The sequence below is a fragment of the Camelus dromedarius genome, chromosome 7, assembly GCF_036321535.1.
Source record: "Camelus dromedarius isolate mCamDro1 chromosome 7, mCamDro1.pat, whole genome shotgun sequence".
NCBI lineage: Eukaryota > Metazoa > Chordata > Mammalia > Artiodactyla > Camelidae > Camelus > Camelus dromedarius.
The window spans coordinates 81953272-81969999 of NC_087442.1; the positions used below are offsets into that span (position 1 = coordinate 81953272).

The 16728-nt window shown below is 46.7% G+C and overlaps 1 protein-coding gene across 2 annotated transcripts in view; it reads right to left on the bottom strand.

The window, feature by feature from the left end:
- Window positions 1-16728, bottom strand: part of GLI3 (GLI family zinc finger 3) — a 267554-nt gene that overhangs the window by 10991 nt on the left and 239835 nt on the right. For both annotated transcript variants that reach the window (XM_064487723.1, XM_064487724.1), the window contains 2 exons: window positions 4889-5038; window positions 3666-3830 (listed from right to left, as the gene is read on the bottom strand). In XM_064487723.1, the coding sequence (XP_064343793.1) occupies window positions 3666-3830; window positions 4889-5038 (315 nt within the window). The remainder of the gene's footprint in view (window positions 1-3665; window positions 3831-4888; window positions 5039-16728) is intronic.

Sequence of the window (16728 nt, forward strand, 5' to 3'; positions counted from 1 at the left end):
CGGGGAGGTATGGGGCAGGGAGAGGGGTGGCAAAGCCAGGCCAGCATGACATTTTGAAGAGCTCCTCTTCCCGTTAAGACATGCACGTGTATAGTATGGGTTAGCTTGAAAACAAGGACACAGCTAGTCTACCTACTCATTTCATCAGCTCCTGCATTTCCAGGACCGAAAGCACATCCGAGGACACGTGTGCCCTTGCATGTGGACATATATACCATCCACTTACAAAAATCCCCACGACCACAGGGGCAGGAAACTTACATTTCACAAACAAAACTTAGTTACGTAGCTTGGTCCCCCTAGTTTTGTCATGATCGATGATGGAAATGAAATATAACTGTAGGTGAAGATAAATGGTGTCAGGATTCTGAGTTACCCCCATGTGCTGTCCTGGACAGTCGTTTTGGAATGGTTGTTGCCTTTTTGACCCTGAACTGAAAGGTATCTTGTGAAAGCAGGTGATACTTATTCTAGGTGACTTTGTAGAATTTATACAAATGCATTTTCCAATAAACATTTAATGATCCCTACTATATGTGAGACTCCGTGAGCACAAAGTTTCCTACGACAGGATTAAATCTCAAGGAATATAAAAGACGGTAGGAAAAATAAGACAGCATGAATTATCTACTATACAAAGTGTGAGTGCTCCAGAAAGATGTGGACAGAGAGGGACATTTTTCTCACTGGGGTGACAGTGGGAGGCATCCGTTGTTAAATTTCTCTATCTGGGTATAACGCCCAGCTCATGAGGTCACAGTATGGGCTAAAGAAGGTCATGTACAGCATGTCAATGCTTACCAAGATGTATGTGGGGCACAAAATAATTGCTTAATAAATAGAGTTTGATTAGGAAGAGACACTGGATCCTGAAAGATGAACAAGGTTCTGAGGGATAAAAATGAGGGCAAGAGCATGCAAAAAAAAAAGTATTCAGAGCAGAGGCCCAGCGGCAGGAGAGCTTCTGCATGAAAGCATGGTGGTTCAAGCATAGGCTTTCTGGAAGGTTCCATGCATGGTCACAAGGGTGAGGGGTCCAGGGAATGGGGAAAGGGGAGGCTTGGGTCTGGTGAGAGCAGATACAAGCCTGAGGGATCTAAACTTTTCTACAGGAAAGAGGGGGCTGCTGGAACTTTCTGGAGAGGAAGATACAACGGAAACAGAGCTCAAGGCAACTGGCTTCATCTGGCTTTGGGAGGAAGGGAAGACGTGTGGTCTGGAGCAGGCAGCCCTGTCAAAGGCCACTGAGATGGCCAGTGGCCCTAAATGGGCAGGGCAACCACAGGGTGGGGGAGGCGAGACAGGCCAGCTTCCCGAGTGGGAATTACCTGCTCCGGGTTCTAGCCCATCCCCTCTGCCACGTCTACAATAGCAAAGTGCTTGGCAGGTAACAGCCAGCAGTATCTGTTCAGTGACAGAATGAAGACAGAAATAAGAGGGCAAGTAAGTGACAGAAGAGAATCTGGGTTTATCTAGAATTATCTGATGACACAAATCTGGATTTCCTGGACATACTTAATTTTGGTGTCTCTGAAACTGTCCCATCATTTTTATGCAAGGCCAAGGCCTTTCTCTTTATGGAAGTGAGAAAAAATTTTTACGAGTTTGTGAATCAAATTTTTTTATGAGTTTATGGTCAACGTTAATAATTTATTTTCAGTAAACTGCTCAACATCGGTGACAGACATAATTGACCAAGATGTGTTTTACTCTCATGATGGGTATTAAACTCGTACACAGCATTGCACTTTTTACCTCACAGGAGAATTCAAATGGAACTATAACACACTTCATTAAAGCAGACATGTCCACATATTTTAAGTCTATAAAAAGGTTAAAAGCTTAATACTTATGTTTATGGACATACATCACTAATCCTCACATACCCACTGCCCAAATTTCTCCACAAGCACAGGAGTGAATGTAGAGGAATGAAGAACCTCTAAATTTCTAGTTGTACTTAAATATATGAAGTGTAAAGACATTAATTAAATTCTAAGTGAGGTTAACCAAATCCCCTAAAACATTTTAAACTGAGATACAGTTTGCATCCCAGAAATATAACCCTTTTAAATTGCACAATTCCGTGGCATTTCATACATTCACAACCTTGAGCAATCGTCCCCACTATCAAATTCCAGAATATTTTCATCATCCCAAACAGAAACTCTGTTCCTCTTAGCAATCGCCCCTAATCCTTCTCCCCCACCCCCGCCTCTGGCAACTACTCATCTACTTCTGTCTCTGTGGGTCCATCTATCTTAGACTCCCTAAAACTTTGTACAAAACAGCTCAGCAGATTACCCTGCAACTATTTTACATCGTAAAGGCATTTTCGACATAAAAAAAAGGCGATGTGCCATCTTCTCTAAAACACCTTCAAACAATCGATCAATAATATGTGATTCTAACAGAATCAACTCTCCTTATTCCACTATGAATCTTTTGAAAAGAGTCTGTATATGTGAACGCATGTGTGTGAGTTCACGGGCCGGTGTGCTTTTCAGAGAGTGGGGTCAATCCCTTTGAGATGTTTCTGCTGTCAGCTCAGCTGAAGGGACTCTCATCTCTGCCACCTTCAAGCCAAAGTAAGGCCCATGAGCTGGATGGTGCACTTCCCCCAGATTCCCTCTCTCTCCATCTGAGATCACGAAAGGGCTTGCCTGGCACCTTATGGGGTCTCACATACCCACTGTCATGTGATAAGAGCCATGCCAAGATCAAAATGCTCCTCGTCTCACACAATTCCCAGCAAACTGATGACAGGCTTTGTGGGGCAAAACTATGTCTCATGTGAACAAATTCTGGTTAGCTGGCCTATTCCTAGCAAAACTCTGGGGAGCCTCTTTGCTCATTTCTGGATTCACTCAAGAGAAGGCTTTACTGTGGCGCCAGAATTTGAGGTAGATTTTCAAGAAGTCGGAGGTCTGCAGGCAGGCGTGTATTAAAACGTAAGCAAAATGAGTCAGAGATCATTTCCATCCTTACGCTTCTCTGAAATTTTTTTTTTTGGGGGGGGGAGAACAAATCCCTAAAAAGAGCAGCAGCACAACCAGAACCACTTATGACCATGAAGCTTTACTCAGCATGTTATCTTAAACAACTGACTAGACACCATTCCGGGTTTCTGGGACTAGCTTCCAAGATCCTTTGGAATTTAGAAGGTCTGGAAATCCTATTTAGCCAAGGCTGGTTGCCCTGCAAAAGTCTCTTTTTGATCTAACGCGCTTGAGGATACCACCTGGAGAAAGCAAATGAGAGCGGCTGTCTTAGCAGTTAGCTGTCAGCTGTCAATGTCTCACTTCTGAATCTAACTTCGGTGCTTTCGGGGCGGTCCATCGAATGCACTCCCGCTCTTCCAGGCAGAGGGAGCTGATGGGGATTCCAAGTTGAATGCTGCTGCTGTCTGACCGGTAGGGGCGGTTCTGCATAATGTATTACTTCCCCTCCTTCATCTGCCTCTTTCTCCAAACCCGGCCCAGGATTCATCCCTACTTCTGAGACCCCAAGCCTCAACCTTCACCCCCAGTACTACGCAGGCTGGGAGTGGCCGGGAGCAAGTACATTGGGACCGGCCTGCCTCTCCACATACGTCCCTTCTAGAGGGTTCTTTGTTTCCACCCGCCAGCCCTGGGCCCGACGCGTGTCCCCCGGAGGAGCCTCACCTCATTGGAGTGTGTTCTGTTCTGGTGCTTGGCACGGTCGGAGGCGTTGGAGAAAGCCTTGTTACAGCCTTCGTGCTCACAGACGTACGGTTTCTCTCCAGTGTGAGATCTCAAGTGTGTTTTCAAGTTTTCGAGTCTCGAGTAGGCCTTTGTGCAACCTTCAAACTGAGGACAACAGGTAAATCTGGATTACCCCACAACAATGATCGCTGATGCCGAACGCTCGCTTCGAGCTGATGAAAGACGGGCACTTTGAGGGTCAGCAGCTTTTCAAAACCAAGGAACAAAAAGTCCACTAAACTCTGCCTTTATTGGGATTCAGATGGGGCTCAGGGCCATTGGAGAGAAAGCATTTTCAGGGCTAGTAAAAATCCTGGAGGGTTTTTTTTTTTTAATAGGCCACTCCATGTGGACAATGCGTTTCATTATCTGCTCATTCATCTCCTCGAATTCCCACTGATTTCAGATTCAGCACAAAGTTCATTAATATGGCTTTGTGTCCGTACAAAGGCACAGCATTTGATCATGTTTGTAAAGGGCCTTTAAGATGTAAAGTACCAGGGCTGAGCGGTGCCCAGCGTGCCTGGCGGGCACCTTAGGAAACGAAGGTTTAGCCTTGCAGGAATCCCAGCCTGCTTGGAGGTCTACACAGGACTATGGGGGCAGACCAGGAGAGTGGGGAAATACTGAAGCCACGTAGGTTAGATTTTTTGAAAGTCAATTTAAGCTTTTCAAGTAGAAACCGGCCCCTCCCCGTGCCCTCTGAGTCCTCTGGAGCAACAGGTGTTTGCACCAGGGCACATCCCAGCTGCCACCTGCCCGCCTGCCACTCTCCAGAGCTGGGCTGTCAAGACTCAGATGCTGCTAGCCACGTGGGGCTATTTAAATTTAAATTTTCAAAATGAAATTCAATTGAAAACATCAGGTCCTTGATGGCTCCAGTCACGTCTCCAAAGCACCCGTGGCTCATGGCCACCATGTTGGACGTGGCAGATCTAGGCCACTTCCTCCCAGCATCCCCCCAAAGCTCAGCGGTCAGCATTATTTCTTCATTTCGGAAACCCCTCTCAACACCATAGGGGGGTTATCACCGCCCAGATGTGCCTCTGCTGAGCTGGCTCACCAGCCACATGGCCCTTGGAGTCGGGGGAAGGACCCACGGGGGAAGGACCCGCGGGGGCAGGGTGCACCCCCGGTGGCCAGCCCGCTCCCCCGCTACTCACAGTGCATTTGTGAGGTTTCTCTCCCGTGTGTCTCCTCATGTGCACCACCAGCATGTACTGGGCTTTGAAGGGTTTCTGCTCTCTTGAGCAATCCAGCCACCGGCACACGAACTCCTTCTTCTCGCCGTGGATATGGTCGTTATTTATATGCTGGGGTTTGGAAAAAGAAAGAGAGGAAACAGAATGGAAATGTACTCCTCTTTTCCGCAGGCGACAGAAAGGAGAACCCCAAATATCCCAACTTTAAGTCCGACCCCGTGATGCCGTTCCTATACTGTAGATGATTCTGTCTTAGTTAGTGCTAGTTCTTCAGTAAGTGTGCTCTGACAGATCGGGGAGGTGCACTTCCTAACTAGCAGAGGGACACGGCTTGGATGAAGCCCAGGGTCCCCGAAAAAGTGCTGCAGGGGCACCTGAGGGGCGGAGCTGTGAAGTGAGGTGCCCCATGCGTGTCCTGTCTGGGCCTCTGTTGCCCTGCACCTGCCAAGTCAGGGTCAAGGTGAACCGATCACAGAGGTAACCTCCAGCTCTCATGCCCTCCAGGCCTGGGGTAGCACCTTGGGCTACTGCCAGGCCTCAGATTGCAGAAAGCACACACGCGCGTGCACACACACACATAAACACACACACACACATACACACACACACACACATCTGTAACAAGGAGCTAGAAAAACCAAAGCACTTCTTCCAATGACACTATAGTCCCAATAATTAGTGACATCGCTTCTTGGATGAGAATCACAGAGAAATGCACCGGAAACTGGAGACACAGACCAGGCGATCTTGGCTGTCCTCACGTATAACAGAAAGGAAAGGCCCACTGAGGTTCTTTCCAGCCCTACCAGTCTGTTAGTTCGATTTTTTTTAAGTGAAGGGGAATTTCCCTAGATTCCTCATCACTTCAAAGGTTTAGAATCACTTTTTATGTAGATCCTTGGATTCATATACCCGGTGTCCTCCAACAGGGAGAGGTGAGAAACCTATAGAGGCGCCAGTGGAAGAGGTGGGTCTCCATTTGAACCAAATTGAAGTCAACTCCAGGAGGATGAGTATGTGGTTTTAACGTCCCGTTGTGGATGATGGGGGACATCTGTGTCCTGAGTTTATCCTGTTGGGCTGACCGGCCACTCCGCACTCTATCGGCCTAAATGCAAGGCCTTTGTGAGCCTTTTCTCAAACATCCGTAGAAACACATCACTAGTAAGCATGTGCAGTAAGAGGAAGCTCCCCCGGGTTCCCTGGGCTGCACAGCAGTGACACAGCGTTTAATTACTCTCCTGCTGGGCTCTGGCTCCTAAGTGAGTGGTCTCTGGGGTCCTGAGGGTAAAATTCCACCATTAAAGTCACAGGCTGTTCCCAGCTATTCCACTAGGCGGCTGGATGCTGCAGGGAAAAAGAAAAGCAGCCTGCTGTGCTGCTTCTGGGGTTTAACACTGAATGAGGGCAGAGAAAAGAGCTTATGGTGCCCTCTCTTCTCCCGGAACAGCTCTCAGAAGCCTGAGGGTTGGAGAGCGTGGGGGACACAGCCCCGGGTCCTTTCAGGAGCTCTGATCACGACGAGGAAACCACACAGAACCATTCCGGCTCACGACGGTGGCGCAAGCCCATAGCAAACATGTGCGCTTCGTCTCCGAAGCCAACTGCCCGAAGCATAAGTGTTTCTTAAAAGGGATGCTGGGGCACGCGAGTGGAGGAGGGGAACAGATGTGCGGGCCCGGGGACCACATGCAGTCTTTAAATGCCTGCGTGGAGAACAGGTCTGCAGTCCTTCCACGGTGCCCAGGGTGGCCCCAGGGGACGCGGAAGCCCAGTCTTCAAGCCCACATAATACAGAGAGGTTCTACGAATTCTCCTTTCCAGGGAACAGAAAATGAATGATCGCACAAATCCACTCCATAAAAATTGCTCTTGGTTCTGTGTTTTTTTTTCCCCCCAAGTTATTAGACATTGAGCTCCTGGGATTGATCCACGAAAGAAAAAGAAGGAAGGATGGGAGGGAGGGAACGAGGAAGCGAGGAAGGAGGCAGGCAAAGTTAAAATTGGAAACTGCCTTAGAATGTGGGTTGCGTCGACTTCCTTGAGCCAGGACCCACGTCTCTGGGTTCTCCATGCTCAGCCACCGACAGGTGGCCCTGGTACTTGGCAGGGCCTCCGGAAGTATCTGTTGGATTGACTGGCTCATGCGACAAACTGAACTGTCACTGAAATTATACCTGATGCTCTGTCCTTCTGACTTCAACTGCCTTTCGCCTGGTACCCATCCAGTAAGATTATAACGCAAGGTGTTATATTACTTTAAAATAATATACTATCAAGAAGTCAAAAGGATTTGGAAGAGAGCCACATGCAAACCCTGTCTTGCTGGGGGGAATAAAAGAGGGGCTCTGGGACTGCAACATTTCGTTCATCACCCATGTATTTATACGGACGCGCTGAGGACCATCCCACGCCAAGCCCTGGGCTGGAGAATCAGACAGACAGGATTCCTGCCCTGAGGAAATGACAGTCTACTGAAGGGAAACAGATAATGACTTAAATGGCTGTGCAATGGTAGTTGTGGTCAGCGTTCTTAAGAGAACCAGGAGGGTGTTATAAACACAGTTCATAGGGGGTCCCAAATCTGCGGGGAGCACCAGAGACCATGGTCAGCTTCTCCAGAGAAGTGGCATTGAAAGTAGGACCTGATGGATGGGGGGAGACCTGGCAGGTGTGCAGGTGAGGATGGGAGTGGGGAGAATGATGGACAGAAGCCCCCAGAGAAGGACAGAGTTGGTGCCTTCGAGGAACAGGGGGAGGAACGTGCAGGGCAGGAGAGACTGGGCCAGGCAGACGCAGGTGCCTCCCAGCACTGCCCTGTTGGACACAGGACGAAGGCACCAGTTCCCAGGCACCCAGCGGTACCACCGAGGTAGCCAAGCCTGGGGCCATGTAGGAAGTAGTGTGCCGGGTCCGGTGGGCTAGACCCTGGGACGGAACTCGAGTACACGCCATCAGAAAGCCAGCACTTGGACGCCTGCCCAAGGAGAACTGGCGTTACTCAGGGGAACGAGGATGGCCAACAGTGAAGGCGCCAGTAGCAGCAGGTGAAGTAGCAGCCTCTTGCCTCTTGCCCTTCCCGTTATGCTGGAGGAGCCAGAGTCCGGTGGTGCGGAGAGGGAAGGGGCCCCCTCCTTTAGGTGGGTGGGCTGGCAGAGGATGAGCTAGCAGCCCGCCAGCCCCCTAGAGCGGTGAGCCTGGCCAGTATAAGGGACGGAAGGCTCTGAGTGGACAGGAGGTTGGAGGTTTAAACCAGATGGGACCTGAGTAGCAAAAAGCGACTGAGAAGTTGTGAAAGCTGCCCACCAGGATGCTGAGGGATCTACCACGAAGCTGGGAGGGGAGAATGGACCACGGGCTACTGAGGGCTGGGACTGAAAGTCAAACTCTCATATGAATAGCTGGCCAGGTCTCATCAGCCTTGGCCTCTGGGACAATGTCTGAAAATCCTAGTGGTGGGAATCCAGTGCCAATCAGTAAACACAACACCCAGCGTCGTCGCCAGATGGGGAGGGACAGCGGAAGCAACTTGACTTTCAGCAAGGTTGGCCTTTTGGGACTGTTTTGCTTCTGCTTTGGTGAGGAGACCTAAGTCCTGTCTAAGAAGCTTTTGTCATTTTCTAAAACTACTCTTGAGGGCCAGCTTGGATTGAGACCACAAGTTATTTTTCTTGCAATGAGATTCTCTGACCTCGGCCAGCAGGGACCTGGTCCACCTTGCTTGTCTGTAGGGTCCGGATGCTGAGCACAGGACATAATCAATTACTCTGGAGAAACAGAAATCTTCCTGCCTAGTCAGGTAATTCAAATGCATTTTGAGCTGACATGTCCTAGATGTCAGGTGAAACTTAAAATTCTAAGAAATCATAGGCTTTCCCCGTCCATGCATCCTAAATATTTACTCTGCTTTAAAAAGCTGCTCTGGCTTCTGTGGCCAGTGCTCATCCTGGGGCAGATCTTCCATCACAGAGGAAAGAGCATGGGGGCGGGGGCGGGGGCGGGCATCGGAGGACGCATCCCAGACCAAGTTCTGATGAGCTGTGTACCTTCGGACAGGTCAGTTCACCTTTTGGGACCTTAATTTTCTCATCTGTAAAATTAGGGCGTGATGAACAATGTCAGGTGTCCACAAACATTTTCTGTAAAAAAGCCAGAGAGTAAATATTTGGCGATTTGCAGGCCAAGAAGTGTCCCCAGGGCTCCTCGCCTCTGTCGCGTTTCAGGAGAACAGCGTGAGCCACACGTATGTGAATGGGTACCGCCGTTGGCTTACAGACACCGAAATAGACACGTGTCCTGAAATTTTCATATTCTTTACAAGTTTTTTTCCCCAATTATTTAAAACTGTCAAATCCTAGCTCCTTGGCTGGACAAACACAAGCAGTAGCCAGATTTGGCCTGCAGGCCATTTGTTCGCTCTCCCTTGAACTACATGACTTCAAAGTTTCCTTCCTGGGCTAACAGAGCTGTTGACATTCTCGGGAAGGCTGGCTCCTGAGCCTGAGGAAGCAAAATTAGAAGAGGGTATGTTTCAGCGCCAGAGAAAAGAGGAGGAAGTAGGGAAGAAAAACAGTCAGGGTCCTAGGCTAACACGAGGGGAGGGAGCTGGCCAGACAGACGTCCCACTCTGTGCCCTGCTTCTGGGTCTGGGTGGACCAAAATCTTTGGCAGCTAAGAAGAGTAATGCACAGTGAATTCTTAGCACTCAACAGACAGGCTGATCCCGTGGGAGGCTGGACTGAAATCCAATGGGTCTGAGTTTATTTGTGGTTTCACTGAAAATTTGACTTCCTAGCAGTGAAAACGTTAATCAAATGTATAAATAATTTAATTGGAGGGGAAGAATAATGCATGATTAAATTCCAAACTAATCCAACACAAAGACATGCAATTTGCCCGAGGCCCACGAGCCAGAAAGAGATAGATGGTGTAAACTACGGCGTGGGCATGCCAACTCTCTCGGCGGGACCACTGCGGACTCTCCCCGTCTGAATAAACAGGACGAGAGGCCGGGACCAGGCGACCCCAGAAAGGCGGAGTCCAACCACTGAGCTTCCTGATGGACCGGGATGGTAAGCATCTGCCTCAGGAAACAGATGGAACAAATAAGACATCTCAGGAATCTACGGCCAACCAACCGAGTGGACACTTGGCTATTGCGCTCATGTTTGTAGCAAGATGAGCCAAGACTCGGGTTCCCATCTCCTGCACTCCCCCATGGAGCTTTGGGGGCCCAGAGAAAGGTGGGGGGGGGGAATCACTCCAGTGGGCGTGGCCATCGGGTAGTGGAAGGTCCTCCTTCCTTTGAAGGGTTTCCTTTTGGAGAAGCCCAGTGCTTGGCGTCAACCTCTGAGGCTGCGGTGATGCTGGAAGGAAAATGAGGGAGCATGAAGCTTTTCTTTCACGAGCAGCAGAAAGCTCATCAGGTCCCTTTCTTCTTGCTCCGTCACTGCACTGAGTTCAGAGCTGGCCGTCAGCCTCTTCCTAACCCTTCGGATGAAACACACACACGCTATCCGTCTATCCCAAATGCTCGCTGCTCCTCCAACAAAGCTACTCTTCAAGCTGCTGGGGAACCTTGGGGGCACACCTCTGCTTTCTTTCCGGCACCTTCTCCGCCTACCGACTCCCACCCAGAAAGCATCTTTCTGTGGATGGGTGCGCCTCCCTGAGGAGGGGAGGCTCCAGCATGGCTCAAAAGTGTGTGTGTGCAGAGGCCCATTCAAACTCTGCTGAGGTTCACATTAACCATGGAGACAAATGCCTCGCCGTTGCCTGCGATTCACTCTCTAAATCAGTCAGCTCCTTAACATCCAGAAGGTAAATTCCTTCTACTGTTGTGACGAAAATATGACCGTAAAGCACCCCTGAAAACGGTGAAGGCAGGAAATGTAAAACTTCAGACTCAAGCCTGAACACAATCTCCACAAAGCTCCCCCGTGAGCATCCGATACCCGCACAGGCTTTCTGTCGGTATCTAGTGTTTCTCAAACAACACGGAATGCTTTCACCCATTGAAAAAGTTTCTGCGAGGGAAGCTGCCAAGATTTTCAAAGCCCAACGTGCACGTAAAAGCAGACTTATGGTCTTTAGTAGAATCGTGTTCAGGTAATTACGATCTCTCTCCGCACACAAACATCCACGTACACATGTATACACACATACACACACACACACTCTTACACATGTACGCACATGTGCACACAGAACATCACTGCTTTCATACAAGAGAAGAGAAAGACTTGGAAAGGAGTGCATTTCACATACGGATACCCAAGAACGGGGCTGCGCTGTGGGGATGCCGGGGGTTGGGTTCGATAAAGTATAGAGATGTTCGCTGTACCCTTGTTCTAGTTCTCATTTATCTCTTTGCTACGTTCCTCTGTATCTTGGTACACGAATATGCTATGAACTGAAAGCCATGATTCTATTTTAAAAAAGGAAAAACATGAAACAGAGACTTTCCTTCTCAGGATATCGAAATAACAATGTTTAATCCTCTCTAAGTCTTTTCACATTGCTACCAGGTTAGCTCATGAACGAGGCTGAGTTAATGAATTTGTTTAACAGAAGTCGATCATTTGAAATTTCTAAGGATTTGCTCAGGAAGTATGTTAAGAAAGCCTTTTCTCTCCTGGCATGGGATGGGATGCCAACAAGTAAACAGTGGGAAGAGAGCTCAGTTTTCAGTTGGCTTCCTGCCTTTATATTATAAACCAATGACGATCTCTTTACTTGGTCCAAAGATAGTTCTGAAAAGGAGAAAGAGGGGGAAATAATTTAGAATCAAGTACAATTTAATTTACACGAAAACGGAATTGAGGGAGAGATCGAAATGCTTTGCCGAAAAGGAAACTCTCTACGAGAATCCCTGCAAATTTTCCATCTGAAGGGAGGCCTACGTCTTCCTGGTTTCCGTGGAACATTTGGAGAAGTTTTGCAACTGTCATGACATGGATCCTGTGAGGGAGACACTGTGATTGGATTCCTCAAGGCTCCAGCAGGCAGAAGCGAAAAAAGCAGGAAGCAGAGACTATCAGGGCTGAAAGAGGCCCTTTATCTCAATATGCACTTTAATTTTAGATAAATAAAATAACTTAAATGGTTTTGGTGGCACCCATCAATCTTCTGAGCAGAAGATTCAAAAAGCGGTAATTGTTTGCTGTGGGAGGAATGTTCATGAAGCCCTCACAAAACGACTGTCTCAGGTCACACTGCCTAATAAAAATAGCCGAGTAGCTTTCAGTTTTCTGATCTAACTATAAAATTGTACAGAAACAACATCCAAAGGACTCAAGACATGGGGTACAAGACTGCATTCTCTTTCTAAAAGTAGAATATTTTCCTATTTCTAACTTGTGACTATTACACGTAAGGGTGATGCAAAAATTAAAACAAGCTTCTTGGTTTAAAAGGAATAAATAAATATGTTTCTTGGTTAACAAGGAGTCCCTCTGACAGTTATTAAAATCTTGTTTCGAGCTACAAATCTGTAATGAAATTCTTTTCTTTCATGGGTAAGAAAGGCAGCGTTATTTAAGGGAAACGTCTGGACAAAGGGCTTCATAACGTTGAATTTACAGAATGGAAATCACCTTAAAATACTGCCCTCAATCCCACCCCCACGAAGGTAAGCTGGATGGTGGAGTTCACTCACATTTAAAAGCAAGTGCGAACATTACGGTAAGGAAAGAAGTCCGTCACAAAGAGACAAATACCGTACGATTCCGTTTATACGAAATGTCCAGAGTAGGCAAAACTATACAGGAAGTAAATTAGTGCTTGGCTATGGCTGAGGAGAGACTGGAAGATGAGGTTTCTTACTGGGGTAATAGAAATGTTGTAAAATTGACTGGAGTGATGGTTACACCACTCTGTGAATATATCCAAGCACACTGAGTTGTTGTATTCCTGAAACAGGTGAATAGCATGGCATATGAATTATAGCCCAATAAAGATGTTACCGTCCCCTCCAACAAAAAAAAAAAAAAAAAAAAAGGGAAAACCACTGAAGTGTACCTGGTGATGGACTCTGGTAACAGAGGAGATTGTGGGAGGAAATAGGAAAAGTGTTCCGGGAACAGCCAGGTTGCGTCTGCATTCCCCCAGGGGGCTGTATCTAGGGGTTGGGGTTGGCAAACGATTTCCCATGCAAGTGAAAGTTGCATCTTAATCACAACTTGTATCCACACACACACATACAATCCACAGACAGACTGAGTTAGGGCAGCACATACTTTTATGACAGTATTTCCCGGTGCATTTCATACTGGATCCAGACAGAGTTAACAACCTGGGGCTTCACGTATATGACAACCTCTCTGTGTATCCATTTCCTCCCTCATCTTTCAAGGTGTATAAACGGGGGGAAAGATGGAGAAAACTACACTTTGGGCAGAGTTGTACACGAATCCAAACTAAAACATCATAGGCTAATATGCATCTATTCATATGTTTTGCATGTTTCATGCAAAATAGGGTGCGATGGAAAACCTGGTATTTTCTAAAAACCTGGTATTTTCTATCTTCACTAAAATTCATGGAAAAATTCAAGCACAGGTAATTCAGAATCTCTACACCTTTAGTTTTATTACCTTGAGTTATAAAAGACCTCAGTGTAAATGGATCATTTGTGATATAATTGATCTCAGCTGATACCCACTCCCCAACAAGAAGTGCCCGTGTTACAGGTTCAAACTCACTCACGTGCACAAGAGTAATACACTGGCTTAATGCTGAGGTGACCTAAAACTTCAAGACGTTGCATTTTTTGAGAAGCGAACAGACAAAAATGTAAGTATTATTAATTAATGTTACTCGTTTTACTTAGGTAAAAAGGAAATATTCTCATTCTTAAAAATGGGTTAAGGGCCTCTAATCCTCTTGAGAACTTAAGAGCGCTTTCTCTTACAGTTTTGCTCTCAGAATTCCAAGTTATTTTACTAAAACATAAACGTAACTCTTCTCTTTTAAGAGGGCTCGCTTACAGTTTCAGAAGGTGGCTTTTGTGGAAGAACTCAGAGTTTCTTTTCTGGAAAAGCCAATATTTAAACCCCATGTAGATTTTAAATAGAAACGCAAAGATCCCCCAAGCTTCTAAGACTGTTTACATCATTTCTCACGTTACTGGGCACAATTTCATTACTCCTCTTCTTTTAAGTACCAACTTCTGTTTCAGCCAGAAAAAATAAAATAAAAAAATAAAAAACACAAACTCTCCTTAAACAAACTGATGGCAGCAGGGGAGGGGCGGGTAGTCACCAAAAAGAAAAATCCAAAGAGTTAATTAAGCAGGTAAGGATTTAGCAGTAGCCATTCTAGGAGTAATAAGAACACTACTAAATCCAGATGGCAAGATGATTTCAGCTGTGTAATCATGGAATGAAATCATTTGGAGTACCAGTCTCCAAAAAGGCGTCTTCTGTTTCATCTTGTTGCAATGAGCAAATCCACCATGCCGGTTAGGTGCCAAGGTTTCTGTCCCAAGGTCCAGCTCCCAAGGACAGGTGGCCAGAGCCCTAACTTCCTGTTCCTCAACCACCTCTTGGGCGGGGAAGAAAGGCAAGGGCAGGGGGTCCAGGAAAGGTGCCCGTAAGCTGCAGCCTCTCCCAGGGACCAGATGAATCCATTGCTCACGTGGACGGACCATCTCTACAAGTCCAGCATTATCTGGAAAGCACCACCATCCATAGTAATGCAACACCAAACAAAAGATTTCAGAAGCTGGATTATGTCCCAGAGCATTAAAATCCTCCCGCCTTGTGGGCGTGGATTCCTGCCATGAGGAGCGAGGAGAGTTAATGGGTAGTTTCTCTGTGTAGTAAGAGTTTCAACTAGTGCCTGCCTAGCAGTTACACTGGAACCTATTGTCAAAAGAATTCTTTCGTTATAAAACTTTGAAAGGTAGGTTAGATAGGGATAATCAAGTAATTTTAACAATACCCTTTGCATTTTTAACTTAAGATGCTAAATTAAGGTATTTTCACACACACACACGCATCATGATTAGCTCTCAGAAGAATAAGGAAGACTCATTTTTAAAATTTTCAGTCTCCCTGAATGCAAAGGTAGATACAGACTTTTTCTGCTTGAGATATAAAGTAGGAAGAGTCCCGTCACCTAGACAGATATAAAACATTTGCCTTTAACTACGTCCTAATTTTTATGATCGCAGCAACCCACCAGGAACTTGAACATCCAAGCATTGCTCTTTGTGAAGAGCCTGGACATCGAATGTGATGAAGAGATAACTCAAGATTCAAGGATGAAACCAATAAAGGTGGATTAAAGATGAGACCTGACTTCGAAAGGGTGGTCGCTGTCTTCACTGCCCTTAGAAAAGAGACCCTGCTCTGTCCACATGACTGAAGGCTGATTCTGAGCACAACAGCGATCAGCCCTTGAACCAGCAGACTGTTTTATTCGTTTTGATGTCATCATTTTAATGACTAAAATCTTTGTTGAAATAATAACAAATACAATGAAGTGTACTTCAAACTTACTTTTAGCATTTGGAGAAGAGTCTCTTTTCTCAATAAAATCCTTTGAAAATAGGGGAGAGAAAAGTTATTCTGTGGGAGGGGGGAATAGCTCAGTGGTACAGGGTGTGCTTAGCATGTATGAGGTCCTGGGTTCAATCCCCAGGACCTCCATCAAAAATACATTAATAAAATTAAAAAAAACCCCTGCTCTTTATATATTAAAAAAAAAAAAAGTTATTCTGGGGCCAGCCCAGTCCAAACCACATCCCTGGCCATGACTCTCCCCGACGGTCGTCTGCCCATCATCTTGTGAAGGGAGAGTCCTTTTGCGGGAGAAGCCCCAGCAGTCAGTAAAAGATTAGGTGAGCATGTGTGCAACAAAGAAGTGGGTGGCGACTGCTGATGGCAGAAACACAGGCAAATCTCAAGAACTACTGGAAGAAGGGAAGGAGACTGGCAAGCAGGCAAAATTATCCATTTGGAAATCTGCCCGCAGTCCCTCTGGGCTGACTCATTCATTTACTATGAACTCAATGCTTATTTATGATAAGACGGTTACTGGGCTAAACACCAAAGCGCCAAGACTGAACAAGACGTGTCCACTGGATCTCATCCCAGGCTGGCTGTAGGAATGCAGGAAAAAAAATACTGCTTAAAAATTAGCTGCCACATCATGGACACCTCGGCAATGAAAAAGTAAGCCATCCAAAGAATGCACCAGTCCCCGCATCGTAGAAAACCGGCCGGCCCGTTGCCCAGAGCTTTTTAGGCTTGTCTTACCAAAACAAGATGGAATGGAAGCCCTCGGACATCTCTGCTTTAGCAAGCTTTTCAACATGCGGAACAACTAACTCAACCCTTTTTCAATCAACTCTTAATTTACTCACATGCCATCCTCCTTACAGGGGTTGCCTGGACTAAGGCATCAGACACCAGGCAACCAAGGGAAGGTTTGAGCAGGGCAGTGATTGGATTTGTGTTTATAAATGGTAACCCTAGTAGGTGTCACGGAGGAACTGGACAGCGAGACCATTTAGGGAGCTGCTACAATTATCCAAGAGAGAGCTATGGCCTTGAACTAAGGGCAGAGGCCATGAGGATGGAGAGAAGGGCTACATTTGAGAGATACTGGGAATAATATGTTTGTGGTGAATTAGAGAGGAATACTAGGTGGTACCAGAGTTCCTCTTTCATAGGATCCTGAGACATTATAATAGCACCAGAGGCCCAAACAGATTTGGGAGAGGTTCTGTTTCTGTTTGAGGCATGGCATGTTGGAAGTGCCTCCAGGACATCTCCAACAGCAAAGACAAGTCTAAA